General features: G+C 41.5%; 2 protein-coding genes across 2 annotated transcripts; both read left to right on the top strand.

Annotated features, from left to right (window-relative positions):
- Window positions 1-2,511: 2,511 nt before the first annotated feature.
- On the top strand, window positions 2,512-13,771 carry T265_11710 (hypothetical protein; the record flags this gene model as incomplete). The annotated part of the gene is made up of 7 exons (XM_009178437.1): window positions 2,512-2,598; window positions 2,629-2,674; window positions 2,847-3,149; window positions 3,863-4,165; window positions 5,542-5,802; window positions 8,840-9,136; window positions 13,551-13,771. The coding sequence occupies 7 exons, from the start codon at window positions 2,512-2,514 to the stop codon at window positions 13,769-13,771; spliced, it is 1,518 nt and encodes a 505-aa protein (XP_009176701.1).
- Window positions 13,772-15,232: 1,461 nt separating this feature from the next.
- On the top strand, window positions 15,233-20,422 carry T265_11709 (hypothetical protein; the record flags this gene model as incomplete). The annotated part of the gene is made up of 4 exons (XM_009178436.1): window positions 15,233-15,251; window positions 15,381-15,723; window positions 18,513-18,763; window positions 20,322-20,422. The coding sequence occupies 4 exons, from the start codon at window positions 15,233-15,235 to the stop codon at window positions 20,420-20,422; spliced, it is 714 nt and encodes a 237-aa protein (XP_009176700.1).
- Between the last annotated feature and the right edge of the window lie 3,885 nt (window positions 20,423-24,307).

Here is a 24,307-nt window from a genome sequence, read left to right as displayed (position 1 = left end):
AACATTTTCACATGTTTCAGAGTGAATAAAGATTCCAAATTTGTTTCAAATTTGTAGCCGTGCCTGAAAATAGTTGAAACCTATTTCCCGGGCAATGTTCTTATAGCGTCGGCTTAATAAGTTTATCCAGTATAAAGGTAAGTAAAGACTGAACGTCGAGAAAGATATGCGAATTTTCGTCGCTTGAGTGATTTTGGATTTCAAGGCATCGTTTTGGGACAGACATAAGAATTTCTGGTCCTCCACTGATATCTTTAGTTTACTGCAACGTAAAATGCTATAAATACCGCGATAACGGTGGACGTAGATGCACTGTCCGAAGGCTGTTACCCAACCCTTGAAAATAAACCAGGACGATTTTGGTGAAAAAAGCATCGTGTTTTATAAGTGGCAACGAACTGATGAACAAAGGAGCCCTGTTTTTCATCAATCGAAACGCCCAATCCAGCCCTAACTTCCAGTTATTGCACTGTCAGAAAAAACATAAATTGTAATAAAAACTGTATCGCTAGAGCAAACAATCGCCTTTGGGCTCTAATTAAGAGATATCTGTCAAAATTTCGCCCTAAAAACCAGGCGAGGCGGATCTATACATCAATCGTTTCCCCCAACGAAATAAGCTCGTTCATCAAACCTTTATTCGAACCAGATCGGTAGTCCTGATAGACGATAGATAACTTAATCCACCAGAAAATGAGTGCGATGGCGCATGCAATTCTCTCAAAGGCTAGTTAGTAATAAGAGCCTGAAGAAAGAATGGGAGCTGTGGTATACATTGTGTGCTCAAAGAACTGAGAGGAGTTTTGACACCGGAAGCAGCCGTGCCCTTCATTACTTATTATCGGTGACTGGCCAGGGGGAAGCAGTGATCAGTAGACTGATAAGTAAAAAAGATTGCTATTATTCCACTGCCAAAATTCTAGGCTGTAGAAATGCGTCGAAGACCTCAAACAGCTGATGGACACAGTGCCTGCCGATGAATGGAATGTAAGCCCCAATCGCCAGTCGGAAGAATAAATAGAGTAAAACATAGGCCTGCTGAAATGTGAAAAGGCACCAGGACCAAGCCGTCTGCATCAAGTACAGTTTATTGAAGATGTAGAGCCCCGGTTTACCTATTGGATAAAACTTGTAGGCGTTGCATGAGTGGAGAGGAAAGGCCTGCAGAATGGAACACATGCACAGTCATTTCTATCTCCACAATAGGTGCGCGATCACGGTGTCATAAACACCGTGGCAACGGCCTGGTATCTGTGGCACCAAGAGTGCCTCTCAAACTTGTTCTTCGAAGGTTGTCTGAACAGAGGAGAAGTAGATTTGTGAAAATCAACTGGTTTCCGTCCTGCAACAGGATGCTCCGATCACAATTTCGACTTTCCACAGATTTTCGAATAGTGACACTGCTTCCAGCAACCAACAATGGTGGTCTCCCTTGACTTGAAAGCCTTTCTTGACACTGCTGAACGTCACGCACTGTGACAGAGTCTGTGGGGCACACATGACCTCCATAAAATCATATTCCTCCTTCAGACAACGTACACCAACTTCAGCAGACGTTTGTAGGCCTATGGTCACCTCTAGCTGGAATTCATCACATGAAGGGGTGTCAGGCAGGGATGCCCCCTCTCAACCTTGCTATTCAACTTCGCCAGCGATGTGATCATAAAGAACTTAGTCCAAACCTCTAGTGTTTGTGGGGTCGAAATACTCTCAGGGCATTTGCCTACATGTTTTGAGTACGCCGTTGCAATGCAAAATATATCGTATAATATAAATAATCCCGCCACATTCTTTGGCATGTGCTTCCAATCTGCAAAGTGTAAGCGCTACTGAAATGGAGGGTGAGACTTAACCCTAGTCTTATTCCTTCGAATGAGTAGGTTGAGGTATCAGGTTAATTTGTCAACTTGAGCAACTAAGTCAGTCCCGGTGATCTAACAGGTGGCAGTATTTCCATCTGGAATGGGAAGCCCGGAGCAGCTTTCGTGAACTTGCAGCAACTGTGCAAGTGTGACATCCGCTTGCTTGTCGCGAGTTGAGTTTATATTACGACGGCTGGCTGCATATTATTATACAGGTCAAAAACCTCGCTGGTTCGCACTGAGGACATCACCAATACCACGGATGTCTTCAGAGCAAAGCGCGAGTCTGGTGGGAACATGGGACCTATAACGCTGAAGTTTATTGAGTGATTTTTGGAAGAGTTAACTCACCCAGGCTAGCTGAACTTACCACACTCTATAATTTACGTGATCTTGGTCACATTCTCCGGGTGCCAGGTGACCGATTTTGTCAAAGAGCACATCCACACAACCACACGAGGGGCTAAAACGAACCAAGAGAGGTCAAACAATGGTGGTGCAGTAATAAAACCACTCCCAGAAACCCCAGCTGTGCTGTTCATTGCTGTCTCTATGGATGAGGACCATGAGACTGGATGTTTAGAGGCATAGTCAGACATGGTCCAGTCGCGCTCTTAACAGCGCTCTTGCATCCAAGCCGTTACCTTCAATGTATATATCCCCTCCCGATCTCGTCAATGAAAAGTCCACAGAAAACCCTGTGCTGATGTATCAATTACAACATCTACCGCATCCAGTGCGCGGCTATCTACTTCTACTTTCCTAGATTATCGGCGAACGAAACTGTGATGACCATAGCCACCGTACAAAAAGTACGCGACCTTTAATGCTGACAGTAATAATGATTACTGACGGATAAATTAGTAATAAGATAGCCGAGTTATGTATTTGTATTTATCCCCGAAGTTTCTGTCACGTCCCAGTAGAATGGATCATCAAAAAGATGCCAAGTCCGCATCCTAACTGAAAAATCTTATTTTTCAGCCGTTGACAAACTTCCAGATGTCAGAATATTTGTCTCCAACGTGAAGGGGTCCACAGCCCAACACATTGAATGGACGTCAAACCCAACGTACCCAAGGGGCTGTGATCTGAGGTTTAAGCTGACACGGTATGCAGAACAACTGTCTACGCAGAGAATCAGTCAAAAATTCGTGACCATTCAAAACGCCACCACTGAAAATTTACTTCCAGAAACCACTTATGTCTACATTGCCACTGTTTACAGCCAGAAGCTTGGATTTCAATACCGGAAATCGATAAGCCGAAAGTTGAGGACAAACAGAGGTATGTTACTGGTTTTATGAACTAAAATAACCCAAGATTCATCTTTCACTTACTTTCAGGACTCGCTTTACTGCTTTGATCATCTATGCATTCATTCTGGGGAAGAAATAATTTACGTGATCTTGGTCACATTCTCCGGGTGCCAGGTGACCGATTTTGTCAAAGAGCACATCCACACAACCACACGAGGGGCTAAAACGAACCAAGAGAGGTCAAACAATGGTGGTGCAGTAATAAAACCACTCCCAGAAACCCCAGCTGTGCTGTTCATTGCTGTCTCTATGGATGAGGACCATGAGACTGGATGTTTAGAGGCATAGTCAGACATGGTCCAGTCGCGCTCTTAACAGCGCTCTTGCATCCAAGCCGTTACCTTCAATGTATATATCCCCTCCCGATCTCGTCAATGAAAAGTCCACAGAAAACCCTGTGCTGATGTATCAATTACAACATCTACCGCATCCAGTGCGCGGCTATCTACTTCTACTTTCCTAGATTATCGGCGAACGAAACTGTGATGACCATAGCCACCGTACAAAAAGTACGCGACCTTTAATGCTGACAGTAATAATGATTACTGACGGATAAATTAGTAATAAGATAGCCGAGTTATGTATTTGTATTTATCCCCGAAGTTTCTGTCACGTCCCAGTAGAATGGATCATCAAAAAGATGCCAAGTCCGCATCCTAACTGAAAAATCTTATTTTTCAGCCGTTGACAAACTTCCAGATGTCAGAATATTTGTCTCCAACGTGAAGGGGTCCACAGCCCAACACATTGAATGGACGTCAAACCCAACGTACCCAAGGGGCTGTGATCTGAGGTTTAAGCTGACACGGTATGCAGAACAACTGTCTACGCAGAGAATCAGTCAAAAATTCGTGACCATTCAAAACGCCACCACTGAAAATTTACTTCCAGAAACCACTTATGTCTACATTGCCACTGTTTACAGCCAGAAGCTTGGATTTCAATACCGGAAATCGATAAGCCGAAAGTTGAGGACAAACAGAGGTATGTTACTGGTTTTATGAACTAAAATAACCCAAGATTCATCTTTCACTTACTTTCAGGACTCGCTTTACTGCTTTGATCATCTATGCATTCATTCTGGGGAAGAAACGTTTTAAACTGCTATTCACATCACTGTCACTGACATTTCCGCATCTGTTCAGCCAAAAGATTTGGTAGGTCACATCAGCGCGAGTGAGACCGTACTAGAGTGTTCTCAGTTGGACCTCACCTGCAGGGCAGGCCATTCTCAAGGCTTGGATTTAGAATCCACGCTTTCGACGCGCGAGGAGGTTATCTCGCATTGATCCACTGCTCTATCTCGATTTACAACGTCTCAGTTGGCAAACATGTTCAGGATACATCATTTCAATTGGTTGCCATGGCGACTCGTACAACTACACTATAACTCTCCTTGCTGTGTCGATCGTCCGATGAATCTGCCACAATTCCCAGACCAAGTGTCACCTCAGACGCTTAAAACTTTCTGCATATGTTTTAATCACCCTTTATGTGAGTGGTAAGGTGATTTGAGCAGCGTCATCGGAATTCACACAAAACCGTTCACAGGCGTCTAATTTCACATGTTGAATTGTATTTAGAGTGAATTAAAAGAACCCATCAGAGAATGGAACTTAAGTTGAAAACGGAAAGATTTAATAATTCTCTGAGAAAGTACAGATGTTTTTAAGCACCTGAACTTAGTCTGGCGCTTAGTACTGGAGTTTTGAACTTTCATAAACCCGAATTCACGCGAACCAAAGTCAGATCTAACTGAACTAAACTGAATTCTTGGTAACGATGCTATCACACACGTGTATGCGATCTTTTGAAAGAAGGGATTTCGTGATTCTCAACTGATTTAGCCTTGCTGGATGCATATAGTTGTTTATTTTGCTATTTCACAGGGTTTTCCATCGTTACTTTGCATCAAACATTATATGATTAAGTACATCTTCCAGGCTTAGTTTTCGAGGACACGTATCGTGCATAACCATCGCGCATGTTTTCCGTTATCAAGGAATTAATAGGACCCACAAGCGTTTGCGCAGTCTTAATGCAGCTATTCGGGTTGTCGCAACACACAGTACGCATCAGCTGCATAAGTCAACTGATGCTTGTTAGAATACTTAACTTCTGGTTATTTTTGTGCATAAGATTCTGTGTCCAAGCTCATCCATGCAGCTTACCGGGTTACACTTTACCTCAATTGAACAATGAAACAGAAAATCACCACAAAAATTATCACTTAATCACCATAACGAAGGGTGGTGATAACTTTGGTTGCCTATTTAAATGTAAAATATTCCGTAGTTTGTTTTAGTACATTTACACATCAAGATTGCCGTTGAATTACTCTGCATTTATGTGCATTTCAGTGAACACAACTATCACAGTCAAAGGAGTCATACTGGGAAACGGTTCCGTGAAAATCAAGTGGAATAAAGTACAACTGGGTACCAACGTGCAGGTTCGGGTGATTAACAACAAATCAGAATTTATCGTCAAAGGTACCAGAATATCAAGCCGAATAGAGAATTTGACTGCGTGCACAGCCTATGGTTTGTGGATTGAGCTGATGAATGGGAAAACGGAAATCAATAGATTGTGGTTAGGCAATGTAACAACAAAATACCCAGGTGAGAAAAGGAATGCATTGGTTCCTATGTACTCACGCTGTCAATAGTTGCACAATGGAGCGTTTTTCGGGTGGTTTCAAACAAAGAAAAAAGTTGTTTCACTACCCCATTATCTTTTATTGTCGAGATTTATTTCATTTTAAAAACTGACAGTTGTATAGACGTAATATACCTATAAGGTTGTTCAAAACTCTTCGGGTCGGTTGGCTCTGGAACAAATGTTCATTCATTGGGATAACCGAGATTTCTGACGAACAAGTGGACGTTGTTCAAGGAATTTCTCTACGCTCCAAGCAAACTATTTCCCTCCGAGATTTTGTTTTTTCATATAGTTGAATAAGCCCTTTAGTCCAAGGTTAACCAGGACTAATCAGAGTGATTTCTGGAATCATGGCAGCAAAATAAAGCCCGATAGATTAGATGGGAGGTGCAAACGGAAGTTACGCGAATCCATCTTTCACTTGAAATAAAATAGCTGCCTTAGTATCCGCCTGGAATTCAATTAACAGACCGCCGCTCCAGTACACTTGTGGTTTGGAAAACCCTATAGACAAGAAATTCGCCGGGTAAGCGATGGCCTTGAGTTTTGGAGTTGCTATACCTGATACTTAACTACCTCGAGAAATTACTGGTTGGCACTGCCAAAAAAACCTGTCTATCAAGTTTCATTCTCTCTTAGACAGTACGTATGTAGATTCTAAGCAGATGGGTGAAAAGTCTGAAGCGATACAGGGTCGTGAATAATGGCGCCCGGAAAATGAATCACTACAAGCTCAAACGTTTTTATCCTTACGCAGGTGATATTTCAGCCGCATTCAACTTGCATAGGTGTGCTTTTTCGCAGTGGCAGAAACGCGCCGTTTACAAAGCACTGACTGATACTCACCAAATACCCTTTTGTTGGTAATGATTTGTGCTGTGAATAGAGGACATACAAATATGCGACAGGAAGGCAGCGGCAGTTTCTCGCACTTATGGATCTTACTCCGGCGTTGCCTGCTAGACCTTACCACCTATTTCAACAGAGAACCATGTCGAAACATGTAAGAAGAAACGTCAGGATACCGAACGGTTTGTCTGGGGCACAGGAACAGATTATGAGCAAAATTAATGGTCCCTACTAAGCAATGCGTCCTAGAGATCAGACAGAATAGCTTCAGTAGGTTGGTTTCTAGATCAAGGAAGATAGTAAAGTAAAACAACCGTTGTCGACCTGGTCGACCTGGCACAAATATGGTCGTAGCAAAAATGTAGCCAAGTGGAAATATACCACAAATGACGTGGACGCACATTCGCACAGCAAAGTCAAGATTCCTCGTACCTATATAGAATAATACGTTTTACCTCATTGCAAGGCTCACATTATCTACCAGAGCGTCCTGATGATGCCTCGGCCAACGGAGTTTTCGACGGAGATAATATTGCTGCACATCGACGTTTCAGATCTGAAGACCTGGTTTACACGACGTAAAATCAATTCCTCAGAAGTAGCCCAGTTTTCCCATTCAGTTAATGAAAGGTGGTCTTAAAACTGCTAGTAGTAGGTAAAAGGTGTGTGCTGCAGGAATGATTCCTTGGCTCTTAGAGCACATTCATCAGGATGTCAAAATATTGAGCAAAACCCTCACAACTAGTTATTAATTCTGTTTCAAACAAAACACCTGTTCATTATTTTATAATAGGACTATTTTGGTAGATTTTGCAAAAGCCCCAATATTTCTACAGTACAGTGGAAATGTATGATAAATTTCTTGAGATCAGGCGGTATGAGACATGAACTGGCCTCGGCATCTGAGAAAGCTACACGCAGAAGAGTATCCACATTGATATTTACAGTTTTGACGAACAACCGAAGCTAACAGCGCAAGTTTTATATTGTATTTTATGGTTCATGAGTGAAGTTAGTTGTGTGTGTAATAAAGTAAATTCAATTTATAACTAATTCCTTCAAGAAATTAGACGAATTTACTTATGGCAGACTGCAAGCCAAGGTGGCTGGGCCAAGAGTTATACATGCTACGTTAACACGTAGTTTTCCATACCTAATTCAGGGTGGTGGAAATCTATAGGTTAACGGAATTTGTCACTGTGGAATGGAATTAAGGATGTCCCGAAAAGCTTGGGAGTCAGTGGAATCGTTCACCGTTCAGGATAGGGTCCCCTCTACCAAACCTATCTGGCTAGAAACACTGATTTGGTGGCTAACCGACACTGCGTTCATACTGCCAGCCTCTATCCAGCTTGTCTGACTAGGTACAGTAAGTGAGAGTGCCTTGGTTATTTGCGGTAGACTTGTCTGTTTCCCCATGCCTTTTCCAACTTTTGTTTTCTCCACATTACGAGGCTTTATTCAGATAGATTGACACGGATGTACGGCAGTGTATCACATGTGTTTCACTGGGGTGTAACTGTCAGTTGTGCTTGCTGAATCATTCTGGTTAATCATATGTGTGAAATCCAAAACTAGGAAATCCAACGAGTCACACTGTCTCACAAAAGCAGTGCGATTTTGAATAGTCTGTTGAAGTTCCTTACTTAGATGAATAAGAATTGATTAAGCTTTGTCTTATGCGCCTCTAAAAAGCATAAGTACGTCGTTTAAATTAGTGGATATCATCCAACTTTTTGAACTTTGTGGTAAATTTTGATCTCCAACATTATATCGGTGAGGTCAATGTGATCTGGAATTTCCGTGACATAAGGGAAGAACAGTTCAAGAATGACATCCAATAATGTCACTCATTGAGTGACATTTGTTTGCCCAGGTGAATGGAACTGGGACTATCGACAGGCTCATTGTGATGGGTTGGCATACGTTTTTGGATTAGCCTATAACATAGGATGAAACCGACTAAAACGTGTGCGGTTTGCTCTAAGCCGCAGGTACATCCACTTGAATTCCCTGTTCGCCGTTTAAACGGCCATTATAGTTTGTGTTTATTACCTCGGCGTTTTGTATGAGGTTCTTACAGTTTTTGGTGGTAGCTGACACTTCGGTAGTAACTTATGCCGTTTATCCCTCCGCCATTATTTGCAGTTCTCGAATCGCCGGATGGTTTCACCGCTGAACAGCTGGAAAACAGAATGGGACACCGGCTTCAATGGTTTCCAGTTTCCACCAATTTGTCCCTTTCGTGCCGTCTCTCATACCGGGTGACTCGCACCACCCGAATACATAACAGTACAGAAGAGAAACACTTTACTTTAGATGCAACAGAACTAAACTTGTTCGATCTAAAGCCAAACGTAAGATACTTTTACAAAGTACAAGCGGTGCTCAACTCCGTACATTATGGAAGGTACTCGGACTCCGTAAGAATCGACACGCCACCAAGTAAGCGAATGTTTGAGTATTTTCCCACAGATTCGGTTTTTTTCCATCAAGTTTCCCAGTCGGACTGATTTTCACTGAGGACCTCCGTTCTGCTGTTTTTCAGAACAAAGATAAACGAAATGTGATGAAATGATAGTTGTGTGCAAAAACACTGATCACCATGAAATATTTTGGTGAGCTTTAAAAACAGAACGAATAGTCCCACGAGATCGACTTGGTTGATATTAATCTAGTGACTGATGCATTTGGAGGCACAGATCCAAGAATCCTGATAATATTGATCTGTTTCCGGAAACATATAACACAAAAACCCAGAGGCAGGAATCTCGTAATTTCTACTGCATCCTGATGTTTATTTTCTCCTAATAAACTCTTAACTTCTAGGAGCGTTAGGATGAAGACCTAAAGCATCTTGTCAGTGTAAAACAACCAAGATGTCTTTGAAACTACTTCATAGTTGAATTCTCAAGTAGATCTAAGAGAGTACGCAGCTGCGCGTCAGCACCGTATCACCTTCGTCTCTTTGCTTTACATATTCCTGTTTTACTTCGTGGACCAAAACTCCACCACGGGTTTGAGTACATTTTGAGGGGCTTGCTTCTATTTTCTCAACTCTAGCCGTTCGAGTGGCGGTCCTACCGCAATATTTTCCATTAAAATGTAAAACAACTTTTACGTTTTGTACTAAACGAACAAGTCGCTTCAGTTTGACATACTTCCAAAAAATATTCAGGGTTCACCGATAGTCAGAACAAAGTTTATTTTCAGTATTTTTTCTGGCATTGTGGGAAAGCTTTAGTATGATTTGTGTGAATGTACTTCCATAAACTCTAGGGAAAATAGCCGTATTTGAGTAGTATTCCAAATCAATATTTTGTTTTTGGGCTTATGAGCTCGGAAGAATAAAGCCTTTTTTAGCCAATTGAATAAAGCGCGTTTAACACGGTAGGCTGAAGGAGTAATTGAGGAAAAGCTTCAGATTTTTACCAGTAACTGTATCACCCATTACAACATAACTCATGGCATCATAATTATTGCGACCGGTATCAGTTCATTTCAGTGGTCCTATTCACTGATGATGGCGATTGCATCGCGCACTGGTGACTCTTCAACCCCCCTCCACAATATGGGACCTGGCACATGCCATTGTGATGGCTACGTGGTTGTACATGTGTTGGATTGTGGTGTGGGCAAACTCGTATCTAATAAGTCATCATACAACTTAGAATACTTATGTTGTGTCGGCCGATGGAGGGTTATGTTGCGTTTCACTATTTTTTAAGCATCGGAATTCCGGTGATCTCCGCGCTGGGCTCATCCACTCAAGCAGCTTACAGACAGTTTTCGGCCGATAAGGTGCGTTCCTATTGTCAAAGGGATGTGTATAACTATAGTTTAGCGATGAAGTTTCACACGATCAGTTCAACATAGTGTGACCGGCATTCTTATCACGGGCGCGCACCAACTAAATGAAGCTTTGGAATCAGTGTTCATAATTTTCCGATATCCGTACTCTGTATTGAAGCGCTGACATCGAAATGCACAATCAAGTAGAACGGTTCCATACAAACCGGACGCAACTATTGAAAACTGCGCTTAAATCTATCTATGGATAAATCAAATTGTTACGCAAATTTTTTTCCGTCTGAAGGTAAAAAAGAGTCACTCACCCTTATTAGTATGGTAAATCTGTGACCATTCTTCACCCAGATATTGTTCAAGCAAATACTATTCTTTTGATCAACATGCTCAGGCTACAGTGCATTTGGTGCAACGTGCATCTGCGCATGTTAACATGCTGCTTTACGTGATACAGGCAGTTAAGTGTTTGATTTAAATTTAAGACACTGATAAATCATTGTTACGACAAATTTTTCGCAAATTTTTGTGCAAAAATTACGAATCTCAGCAGAAATATTTGGCAGAGTAATTTGGAAGTTCACCTGAACAACATGCTTGGGAGTCAAAAGTTGTTCGTGGCCACTGAACTACTAACAAGCACAACTAGGCTGTTTGCAAGCAAAACCCAGAAAGATTTATCTCTGCTGTTCACCCACGTTAGAGAGCTCAACCTTTGTGACAAAAGTTTTCTCTAATGGGTCATCAGCCCAGCTAAACATACTTGTTCGGTTGTTGATCAGGTGCTCGCCGAGCTTCCTAATGAAGTTATATGTAGTTCTTCATTAGTTGTCAGCTTACTGATTAATGTGTGGTGTATATCCTTACAAGACTGATCAATACGCAGACTAAATTCCTTCAAGGGGTTTATTTCAGTATACGTTCATGTATCTTTGAAGTCGGCAAAGCCGTTAGGTGTCTGCCGACGGACTGTTATCAAAACATTACGCAGAACATTATATGGAATGAAAACGGTATGACACGTTGAGTGTTCGCCTAAATTAATCCTAGAATAACTCTTGTATTGAATATTCTGTTTGAACGATGTCATAAACGGGTGGTTCATATTTGTCTTCCTTGGAGACTATTCTTAATCCAAAATAGATGTTATGCTACGGACATACAAAATTTGGTGTTCAGGTGCAAATTTTAAGCGAATTCCGAGGATTGGTTGCTTCTCAGATGGGTCAAAAATGTTGTAGGCTAACCACTAATGATAACCAATATCGTACTGGGTAAATACGGACATTCTCTAAATTTAAATAGGAGAGTATTCATGTTTCTCGATCACTGAAAATTCAACAAAATCGGACATCACAATACTGCCTGTATTAGCAATGGGCATTCGACTATTTCCCTGCGGAATCAAATTATTTCAGACTGCTATGGTTTTGGACTGGATGCGTCAATACATTGGTGTAATGTTTAACCAGTTATATGAACAGTATTTATGGGAGGCAGTCAGTCATAAAAAGGCAGTCTGCTGTGCGTTCTCTTCTATTCTTCACTTACCTGGTGGGTGCTGATTGATTGAGCCATCTCAGGTTCGAAACACAAGGTAATTGTTGGGTTTTCTGAATGTCTGGTAAGGAATCAAGACGTGTCCACCAGCAGCCAGATTCATGAGGCAATTTTATGATGAAAAATAGATCTGAGCGTAACGGTTAGTTTGTGGTACCCATGTTGCGCACGATGAAGTTAAGGCTCTATTATACAAGGGACATATAATTCGATGTTAAGAATCTGGTGTGAGTGAAAGCATTAGAATGAGGGCCAAGTAGGACTTCATGAGCACGTGGCCCACAATGATAACCACCGACCCGACGACCTTGAAGAAAAACTATATTGCTCTATATTGGGCCACGAACGACATGGGTTACTGACTACATGTTGGTTTAAATGCTGCAATAAATTCATACCAATGCTTGGATGACATACGATCACAGTTTCCATTTACGGAAACTCACTTTCTTCACATTACTTCAGGAAATTTCATTGCCTCGCCATGACCTCAAATGGGAAGCTTCAACCAAATGCCGAGACCGATTAGATTAGGCATATTACGAGTCAGCTTTTTATACCCCATAGACCGCAGTTGTAAGGTAGATATCTACGACTTTAAAGGTCGTAATTCAGTCTTAACTTTATACAATTGTTGAGGCTGTTTATGTGAAGATTCAGCGGCTACGGCGGATCATTTACGGTACATCATTCGTCCCACAGTTTAAAACTGCATCAAGACTGATCTTTCAAAGCACAATATTTTAGTGGAACACTTACACACTGCGACTAATTTCTCCTGTGCATGCAGTCCTTGGTTCAGTTGAAAACAAAGAGCTTAGGATATCATGCGCAGTCACCGAAAATCCATTGACGTTCCCTACATTTTCCGCAGTCAGTCTAATCTGATTCATTTCGCACCTTACGTCTGACAGGTTGGAAAACAGACGCTCATAGTTACACCATAGAGCTTACAACTAGTGTATCTCGTCATTAAACATCAATAATCAAACGAATCCAACGCACCCTCCAGGACCAGTCAAATGATACTTCATTAGTAGGATGGCTCAATGTTGATGATTACACTGCAAGGAGAGAAACCAACTGGACAATGCACTATTCGGTAGGACTAAGCCAAGCACCAGCACTGACTGGTTGTCGGATTTTCCGTGAAAACTCAGTTCACGGTAGACTCAGACAAGTTGCTACGCTGCAACTGTGACAGGATTTTCCGGGTAGTGCACCACTCGAAAAACCAATAACTGTAACAGGTAAAACCAGAGGGTATTAGTCCTCAGTTGTCACTTGTTTCGTCCCATCCAACACGAAAGTTTCTAGACAGACCATCGGGGATGTATCAACAAAAAATGGACTAAAAGTTCGTGAGGTAACAACTAGCCAAATCATACTAAAGCTTCCTGAATAGTTGTTTCATATATGATTGCTGGACCCTAATATGTGTTACTGGACCCAATGTTTTAGTACGCCTAATTTTTTTCATTTTCGAGTCCCCCAGAATCATTCTTTTATTCGCACATTCATTTTGTCGCATTTTTTTATTCAACTCGGAATTGTGCCAATCAGCTTTCACGCATTTACCGCGCACCGCCGGATAAACAGGTCTATCTTGCACTCACGGACGATTGTTGTTTATCATACAGGGATATCTTCCACTGGTCTTTGATTCGTAATCGAGATGGAGACGCAGCTGAAATGGTGTCCCACATTGTGATGTGAATTTCTACCTCATAGTTTTATATTCCTAAAGCGAGTGACTTTCTGGGATATAAACGTCCGGCCAATACTCAATCACCATTCCGTCGGCAAATGTGCACTGTACAATCTCGAGTAAATGGGTTCAAATTTTTGTGACCCGCCTGAGCACCAGACATGTTTAAAAGTGTACTTCACGCGTCGCGTAAAACAGGGGCATCATGAATATTGATCAGACTTACGAAAATATCAAGCTGATTATTTCATCCTTACAAACATCTCTTTCTCCTAAAGGACCATCGAAGCCGTTGGAACCTCACGTAACTTGGGCGGATGGAGGACTGGTTGTTGATTGGTCAGGACGACTTAACCCTGCAGAACAAATTAATAAGGTACACATACTGTGCGTCAACGACGGAGAACTGGTGCAGAAAATCACGCCAGCAGCTGCCTTGAAACTGGCCATTAACATTTCACCTACTCAGTGGGAACTACGTGTTTTGTTTGCCGTGGAGAACTTTGTTGGGTTGTCTCCATTCATTTCGGCCTCCGTTCAGAAACTGCCCGGTAAGGTTTCCACTCTAACCCAATCGGTATTGTATTTGCCCACTTTGTGTGAATGGCCAATGGGAGACTAGATAACCATATAAGTTTTATAAGCTTCACTTTTAACCCGTTACTTTTATTAGGTAATAATGGAATATATGCATATATGATATGCAACAAGATGATATCTAAACGTTCACGATATAATATACATAATATGTAATACCATATGTTATGTGATGCGTACTATTTATAATGCAATAATATAATAGTATAGTGACATCTCAATCCATAAAAATTTGAAAAAAAGCAAGTGACACTGTAACGTATATACCTACGTATATGTAAGGGTCTTACTTGTGCACATACATATATATATATATGTATATATACAATATGCATATTTGTATGCACAACTACACCGACATGTATATAAATATTATTAGAAGTTCAGCTGTAGCACCCTTTCGGTGCCTAACTGCCATGCCATACGAAGGAGCCGCGAGGGCTAGGATACTGCCGGGTAGCCCAGGCCTTGACAGGGGAAGTCGAGAGGCAGAGGTCGGGCTCAAACCACACATTCTGGTCAGTGAATTCGTGCTCCAACCACCTGGTCCATCACACTGAAAGACGGAGAGGCGACAGAAGATGGAAGGTTTTCAAGGAACTTGCTTACACTTAGATGGGAGAACGAACCTGACCGGCCACCTGGCTGATCAACAAAGGTTCTAAATTTTGACCAAAATAGTTCCATGGATACAATCTGCAATCCTCTGCAGCCAGAACACAGGTAAGCTCACCTGCTTTACGGCATGATCCGAGGAGAGAAAATTTTTCATGCATATGGTGAAAATGACATAAAATGAAATTCCTTAATAAACAAAACTGAACATTAATCCAGTTTTTGATGCTGAAGCAGAATTTCGACGAGTTTTTTCGATGCACTTGGAACAACAAGGTAAATAAAAGATATGAGGTGTGCTTCACTCTACTTCCACAAGTTATACATCGTAAGAAGTTGAAAATTTTCGTTTAGCAGTGTTCGCCCTGATTATCGCATAAAATGTTTGATATTTTTGCCGTCTAGCTCCATCAGTTCCTAAGGATTTACGCATAATATCATTCAAAAGCAGTTTGGCACACTCGGTGCTCTGGAACCCAGTTTCTTCATGCTGCAACGCAGTCTATCGTATTGAAACGGTGGTTCACAACAAAGCCGGGACAATTTCAAAATACTACACCGAAACACATCAGACTGAGCTTCACGTAAACGATGTTCGATCGGAAACAACCTACAAGTACAGGGTCCAAAGCATGAACGCAAATAATGGAACAAGTGATTTTTCACCGTGGATTGTGTTCCGCACGCCTGGATGTGAGTTCGGCTTTTTAATAGGAAAGCCCATAGGAGTGTATATCATCACTTTACGGTAAATAAAAGTTTAGCGTCTCCAGCTGATGTAACAAGACTTGCTAACTGCTTTAGGAGAAGGCCCTTTGTTTGAGGCCTTAAGAAACTGTGGTTAACGGCTGTTTTTTGGTCACCATCCTTGCTATGAGATTATTCTATTTGTCTAGGGAAAACAATACAAGGCGGTTGTTCATCGATAACACGCCGTCACTTTTACCTAATTTGGGACCCATAGAGTATACATAAATTTTCCTTAAATGCTTTCCCATTTGTGTGCCAATGGGCATACATGTTGGTTGAGTCCACCAGTGAGACACCCATTTGGCGCATACGGAAAACACAAATTTCCCATATGTTCCTAAATAACCTTGTGTATACTTTTCAATCAAATGTGAACGACAAGAATTTCACTTGAGCTGGTATCTAGGATAGAAGGATTTTCTTGATGCTTCGTGCGGAAAGAAAACTTTCGCGGTTAAGGAACAACTGAATCAAAGAGGTGACCAAGTTTTCGACAACCATTTGCATACCGACTCGGTTCCGATGGGATAATCCCCTAGATCCCAGGTAAATCTCTCCTAGTTGCTTTGTCTTTATACCAGCTTGAAAGGCTAAAAATTAGTCGGCTTTACCAGCCTGCAGAGTGATTGTGAAAAGTGGTCTGTGTACCTTGGTCATCTTTGCTTTGAATCGTCACAGCGTACCTGAAACAATCTGTATGTCCATATAAACCTATATTTTTCAAAGCTTCTAACCAACCGGTTTAGTTAACAACATTTTTGGTCTACGCGCCACGAACTGTGTGGTAAAGTATGTGGGTTTTGTAGGACTAATTAACACATCAGTTTCGCCAATCAATCCCAGAGGTGAGGAAAACGTTTCACATCGACTTTGTTCCCTCCGACTTCACAGGTTGTTGAATGTTTTTGTTTAATGTTACATTATCAAGACTTCTCTTTCTTTCGCTTTTTTCTCTCTTTAATTATTGGCCACTTGGAAAAAAATAAGTTTGACACTCCGCCATCCCTGTAGCTATATAGAACCTGTGAAAAAATTCGAAGGCCTCAAGGCTACTCGGTTGCGGGTGCCGCCAGGCGGGTTAACCGACCAACAAAACCTGGACGGTTCCTGACGTACCATTTGAGGCATTAAGCAAAACTTGCCCCATCACTCAAGTGTGATTTTTGCTTGTATATAAGTGATAAATTAAGTGTGTTCAGCTCATCTTTCAGGCCAGGGACCCGGGGTTCAAAGCCTGAAAAAGCCAAGGGTGTGCAGTCTGAATAAGCCGTGGTAATGGCATAATTTACATGCTCTTTTTGGTGGAAGAAACCAGAATAACTGCTCCAAGATAGCCACAGTGGTGTGAAAGTTAACTCTGTTGTTTCACCCATCCCGCATTTCGAGTGTTACTCGGTGTTTCCAAATAGCTCTTTATGTGTGAATACGTTGCATGGGCACCTACAGCGGTATGGTAAACGTAACTAGTGTTACTAATTTCCAGTGGATATAAAAATGTACATGTTTTTCACAACGTAAACAAATAAAACATGTCAGTCCTGTCAAAACCCCTTGGTAGAACTGAGGAGGAAATACTTTTGGCCAATGAAAATATGCGCAGTGTTTTCAGAGATGAGCAACCGATATCAGTAAATCGTTTGAATAACATATTTCTCACACCTGTGTTCCGAGTTCCCAGATTCTGCCGGTTTTTCCTCTGGTAAATACAATTTCTAACGTAGCACTTTCACTTTTCATGGAAGCGGCCAAGCTTTTGCTTTGAAGAGCTAAAACATAACCTTAAAGGACACTTTATCGGTTGGGTAAACTAATTTCCTAGCGCTAAGCCAATCCGCATTAAAATCACCTAAAAGTGACATACCAATTCACAGTATCTTCCATTCAGTGTTACTGGGGGCTCAACCAGTTTTACGTTCCCTTACGTGCCCAAGAAAACCCTAAAGCAACCGAAATTTCATATGATATTTCGCGCCCTACTAACTGCCTGGTTTACAGCAAACTTTAAATATATATTTTGGTTGTTCGACCCGCTGCATAATCAGCAAATGACTGCTCCTTTCATGAGAATAACGAACCTGCTGAATCTAGTGTTCAACCCATAAGAAGTTGGTTTCCTGATTATACGGCACTTTAACTAGTGTTTTGTGCGTCTGGTACAACCGGTATCACTAAGGTGAAATTTCTTTTCAGTTTTTATTTTGTAATGAATACTTTGAAGTAATGGGCACTGTTCAGGCCATTGACGTTTCTTACCCGGTTTCGTAGCCTCACTACTTTCAAAGAAAGGGACACCTATCGTCTTTTTGGCTAAAATGTCGGTGGTGCTACTGTATTTCAGAATTTCATTGCCTTCTAATTAAGTCCGTGTGATGTTGTCCATCAGTCGAAGTGGCGTAGTAACAGCAGTAGCTTTCAGGCGGCAATTGGAGCCAAGTATTTATCAGATCAAAGCGTATGTTTCCAACATCCAAACAACGTGTCTATTGAATGGTATATCGGATCTTGGTTCCCCCTGCAACTTCGGAACCCTACATATTCACATCCACATACCACGGTTCGTGAAGGCTATTTTTCTCACATCTAAGTGAGTGATACAGAAAAATTGCAATGCGTCGCTGCCTGTTCATTGCAACTATTTAGCTAACTTGCCCTTTTATGATGGTTACGCTACCGTTCTCGCAGCAACTGTTTTGCTCTTGCCCGTATACTTCCATTCTGAATAGCTAAACAACCACTACTTCTAAATTTTCACAAGCCTCAATGTTTCCCCTTAGTGCCAACTGTCAGGTTTTCGGTTCAAGTTTATCCTGGTCACCGTGGAACTATGATTATTTCCTGGGCAGATGAAATGTACAAACTCCATCAAGTCTGGCGACTTGTGTTCATAGTACTTGAAGCCGAATGCCAAGCTTTATTCCATGTCTCTCCGTGTGCAAAGCGGCATACAGTGCGAATAAAAGGTCCGTGGAATTTTGTCCGCATCTACGCTGCTGCTCAGAACGCCGTTGGACTGTCCCCGTTTTACCCAGCAGAATTCGGTTAGCAGGTTACTCTTCTCATTCCTTTGTTGATATCTTTCAATCACTGTTACCCAAAATTTGTTTGATTTGGAAGCCAAATTACATTTATATCTCTGGTGGATGCGTTTGTGTCACACCTCACTCAGGATTTACAGTAATATTGAATAAAGACAATGGGCCCAAATATGCTTTCCGTACTTGAAGTCTTGTCTTTCACAGAAAAATACCGTTGGTTATTTCCCTATGGGGAAGGTTGACAAGCAGTCCATCTGCGTTAAAAATATTACTTGGCTCGAACAAAAACATTTATGTTTCTGATGACTTCTACTGAAAACTCGTTGAACAGTTTCATCCATATTTCTATTGTAACCAGCTCTTCTGAAATGCTTATAGCTCAATCAACACGAAATATTGCAAAACACATAAATTCCGGTTATCCGTTTTGATATTGCTGTACTGTAGCAGGTATTGAAACGGCTCCTTATGCTCATTACTTAAGTGGTGAACAAATGCCCGGTGAACAACACATACTATCGTTAATAACTTCTCGTCATTTTGGTTGTCGGATCCGGCTCATCCGAATGCGGAAGCATGTCTGTGTGCGTCAGTGGCAAACGTGCTGGTTGGGATGAAGTTTCTATTGCGGTAGCTTGTGTGGAAAAAATTGGCAATACCATTAGGCCGACATAATCTTCAGAAGTCGAAGGTTTCATGGGCTAAAATTTGCAAATGAGTGTTTTTCTCGAAAACAGTCCAATTTGGGTTCAATTAAAACATAAGGTTGACGGAAACTTGGGGACTGCGTCTACCTGATGAGCCCCAAGAAGGGTGAAACCAGTCGTGAGCTGCCGAAGAGTTTTCAGCAACCTTGAGAGTAGTTTTTTTATGAAAATATACTGCGATATCTCGAATATCGTGCCAACTGAAACGTGAGGTGGCCTGTGCACAGCACCTTCAGTTGTAGAATATCACAAACGAGAGATTCAGTTGAGTCTCTCGTGAAAACCAAGTTGATTTGCAAGAGTGTATTTCTTGAAATGTGGGCCATTGATCATCCAGGTAGATCGTCAGAACTTCACACCTTCTAAGATATGTTTGTCCGAGTCCATGAGTTTTCTTCCCGATTTATCATCATGTAAATACTAAATACGTATTTATGTATCTGAAACTGAATAGAAACTGATTAAACCCTATCAGATAGATTTAGTTTAAAGAACTAATCTAGGGCCGTGATAAGAAGAGAGGTGCCCTCCCACTTGAAGCCCACGCTCTCAGGATACGTGTCTTAGTGTGGTAATGTGGATCTGGGAGTTCCTCATTATATCACGTACTTCCTCCAAGCCAGTTTGACAAACGTAATAAATTAGGTAAAAGTTAAGTCGATTCTCAGTGGCCCCTGTTGTTACAATTGTTACGGATAGCTGAGGTCATTTTAAGCGGAGATCCAGATTAAACTTCTCGGATGAACGCATTACACATTTTGGTGTCGATGAACTTTAAGTGTTCTCCTAGGCAAGTCTTGGAGTTTTCTTCAGATATGGAAGTTCTTCAGCAATTTTCTGATGACCATCTGTAGGTTTCGTTAGACATCTTGTAAAGCGACAAGTGTATGTTTTGGGAGCGTCACATAAGAATATTTTTACGGTAATTTGTCATACAAGTCCAGGGCGAGAATGAGTTTATGCACCAGTCATGTCAGGATAGACATCCACTGAATCACACGTAGACTGTTTGTCTGAGCTGGATAATTGCCTCACAATTGCCTCACTCTCAAACTGTGAAGTATACAGACATATACCACGGATCATTCGTTCAGGTCATCGCCAGGGTGGTTATTTAAAACGCACATATGACAAAAGATTGACAAAAAACTGAAGTACCAGTATGGTGGACAGAGACTAATCAATTGGAGACAAGGACAAAGGAAACCCAAAGGAAAGGCAAGTACAGATATAGAATCATAATAATCAGCCTTCGAATTGGGGTGGCTTCGATGACACACTGATACTGCATGTCTAAACGGGTTCGTTTATCCGGCTGAATCACTTTCTGAACTAACGCCAAGCAGATAAAAATTGTTTAGAAAGAACCCCTGGGTTATCTGAGCAGAATTGAGGTTAATCAGACAGAATGTAAGCAGCAAACGCTCCTAGTATATGCTCTACATAGACCATCGGTGGATCACGTTTCTATGGAATTTGTTTGCCGGTAGGTTTAAGGCATCTCGGTATGTAGTGATCAAGTCTATAACTATTTCTGTGCCACACAAACGTGTGGACACTTACATTGTTCTACAGTGTGCCAGGGGAGCCTTCACAACCAGTTACTTCTTTAGCCTTTCTGAGAGTCAGATATTTCCTCAACTAGAAGGGATTTCTTGGACTTGAGGAAAGTCATGCCCTCTGACCAGGTAGATCTCGTTTAAAAATCTCAACGACTCATTCGTTTTTGTTCATGTTTTTACAGCAAACTGACGAAATCCAAATAGACCCATTAGTATAGTTACGGTCACTAAATAACTGCTGACTTCGACAACTCAGTGCGATGAGAATGTGAATAAAAATTACATGCGATTTAACTCTGGGTGATCCGTCTACAGTAAGCTGTAGAGTGTGTGCTCATTTGAAAAAGGAATCAAGGGATACTTTGATTTGACTGATCACAAACTTGATTGTGTTTTCACTTATCACTGGAGAAAAACTAAATACCTATTGTTGTTTTGCTGCTAAACAGAAAAGCACCATAAAAGAAACTACTCACAAGTTTGCTGAAAACTCTTCGCAGCCCACGACTCATGATTCAGTTGGCACGATATTCGAGCAGTCCCGTGAAAACCAAACTGATTTGCAAATTAGTGTATTTCTCGAAAACAGTTCAATTTGGGTTCCATTAGATCGTAAGGTTGACAGAAACTCGGGGACTGCACCCATCTGATGAGCCCCAAGAAGGGCAAAACCGGTAACGGGCTGTCGAAGAGTTTTCAGCAAACTTGAGAGTAGTTTACTCCATAAAAATATACTGCAATATCTCAAATGTCGTGCCAACTGAATCATGAGGCGGTCTATGTGCAGCACATTCAGTTGTAGAATATCATAAACGAGAGATTCAGCTCAGTCTCTCGTGTAAATTAGTGGACTTCCAGAAAAGCTCCATTTATTCCACGGAAATTTAAGTTCATTGCTAAAAACCTGGATTTCTATTGGAGTGTAAGTTGAATGATCCATCTCGCTTCGTTCGCTTCACTCTGTATTCACATTTGTTTGCTTATTTTTTTTCTGTCTCATTCGCTTGGTGGGAACTTGGGCCGTAGCAGCATGGGCTAAACCAAAGCATTTTTGTTAGATTATTGAAATCCGAAGCCATCTTTAGTGCAAGTCACAAATGCTTGGTTGAATGAAGGATTCTCCTTTCTGCGTCATTATTGGCTGGCGGTATAAATAGCTAGTTATCTTTTGGTTTCACTACGGGTTGCGTGCTTACCGTTAAATCCAGAGCTGCACCACGTTAATTGAGATCTCTCGCACCTAGGGAACATGCAGTAATCAAGCAATTGCCGTCCAGAATCGGTCGGCACCTGGGTAGTTGTCACGGAAAAACCCGAGGAACATGCCAAGTAAGTGGTGAAAAATTTCAACTGAGGAACCCTTAAAAGCTAAGGTGGAGGGTTGGACACGAATGAAATTTACTAGAAAATTCACTTGATAATTGTAAACTAAAAGATAGATTGAACACATGGCCTCGAACAGATAACGGCGAATGAAAATGTCGATACAATGCCGGTTAGAGTCAGCAAAACGGAAGTTCCTACGTACGTAGTGTGATGTTTACTGACGAAGAATAAACTCGCTAATTCTTTGGAACGTGGATCAGACTTGTCAGGTCTAATATGATGCTACAGTTAGATATAAAAAGGAATGTAGCTTCTAGGAAGCTATACTGGACAGAAAAAGCCAGATTTGAGGTAATGTAGCCGGAAATTTGAAGTTTGGGCCTGGAATCAGCCTACAGGGAAACTACTCATGTCAGAATTTGGCACGGGTATGATCTTACGCATAAGAAGCATGGATGATAAACAGCATGGTGCCGAGATGTAGCGGCGATGGCCTAATGAAACACAAGAGCTGTTAGACTTGGTGGCGTAGTTGCTTTAATATATTCTTGCTGCAATGTTCTAGTGTTTGCATGTCCTTTTCAAAAGTGTCCAAGTAACTTAATAAATTTGAAGAGATAATTGAGGCTTCTCAGGTAAGGAGCAAAAAAATAAATAGGTAACGGATTTCCTTGGGTTTCTCTAGGGTACATGCTGAATGAGGACCAAGGATTTGTCATTTAGAAAAAGTGCTGGATACAGCCACGGCTAAAAAGGCCTGGGAAAAGGGTAAAAAGTATTTAATGAACGCACCAGGTAGACCGAAGATTTCATGGCCACGGGCAACAGATACAAATTACTGTAGCTGATGTGGTATTTGTGGGTCATGGAACAGAGCACAACTGTCCTGCNAATAAATTTGAAGAGATAGTTGAGGCTTCTCAGGTAAGGAGCAAAAAAACAAATAGGTAACGGATTTCCTTGGGTTTCTCTAGGGTACATGCTGAATGAGGACCAAGGATTTGTCATTTAGAAAAAGTGCTGGATACAGCCACGGCTAAAAAGGCCTGGGAAAAGGGTAAAAAGTATTTAATGAACGCACCAGGTAGACCGAAGATTTCATGGCCACGGGCAACAGATACAAATTACTGTAGCTGATGTGGTATTTGTGGGTCATGGAACAGAGCACAACTGTGCTGCTGAACTCTAAAATCAGACCTGACGCTGAAAGGAGAGGTTTTAATGGGGGTAGAGAACATGACTTGACACTAGTCTGCGATATACCGCTTCTATGAGGAGATTTACGATCACAGCATTCTTGCAACCGTGTTTTGAGCTCTAACGGCTGTGAAAGTGTTGCTTAGAAAAAGATTGTGGACCGACATACGCACGATAAGTTCAAAATTGGTTCACGTCTTTGCTAGTGTGAATTCGGTAGCATATTGTTTCGCCGCTTGGTCTAACTATAGAGCAAACACTAGCCATTTTTCTAAATTATTCACTCCGAGATAATCTGTGATTAAAAAAATCTATTACATTGCACTTCAAATAAACCTATCTCAAAATTCTCTCGATTCCTCTGTCTGTACAACGTGTTTCCAACTTGGGACGCCATGCATTCAACACCTGTCGATAGTGAAGTTAAATCTTCACTGCTAATTTGGAAAGACCAGTGCAGCTGTTTTATTTTAAACGAGATATTTGAGAAAAAGCTAGTAGTTCAGTCAAAGCTTTTGGAAGATGTGAACACAAAGAACGTGGTGACCCGGACGAAAGTCGACAGCGAAACTTCCCTTCTGAAAGAGTACCTAGCGCTCTCTATCGCGCTCCCGTTGACTGCGATCAGGGCCATGTGGCTCTCAAATGCGGTGATTGAGACCGACAGAGTGTCTCTAGTGGACAAGCGCGTAAAGGTTATGAAGGTGATCGTCTGAGGGTCTTGTTTCAGAACAAGTAGGCCAAAAATGACCTTG

This window comes from Opisthorchis viverrini (assembly GCF_000715545.1).
Source record: "Opisthorchis viverrini unplaced genomic scaffold opera_v5_550, whole genome shotgun sequence".
Taxonomy (NCBI): Eukaryota; Metazoa; Platyhelminthes; class Trematoda; order Opisthorchiida; family Opisthorchiidae; genus Opisthorchis; species Opisthorchis viverrini.
This window is presented reverse-complemented; position numbering and strand designations above follow the sequence as displayed.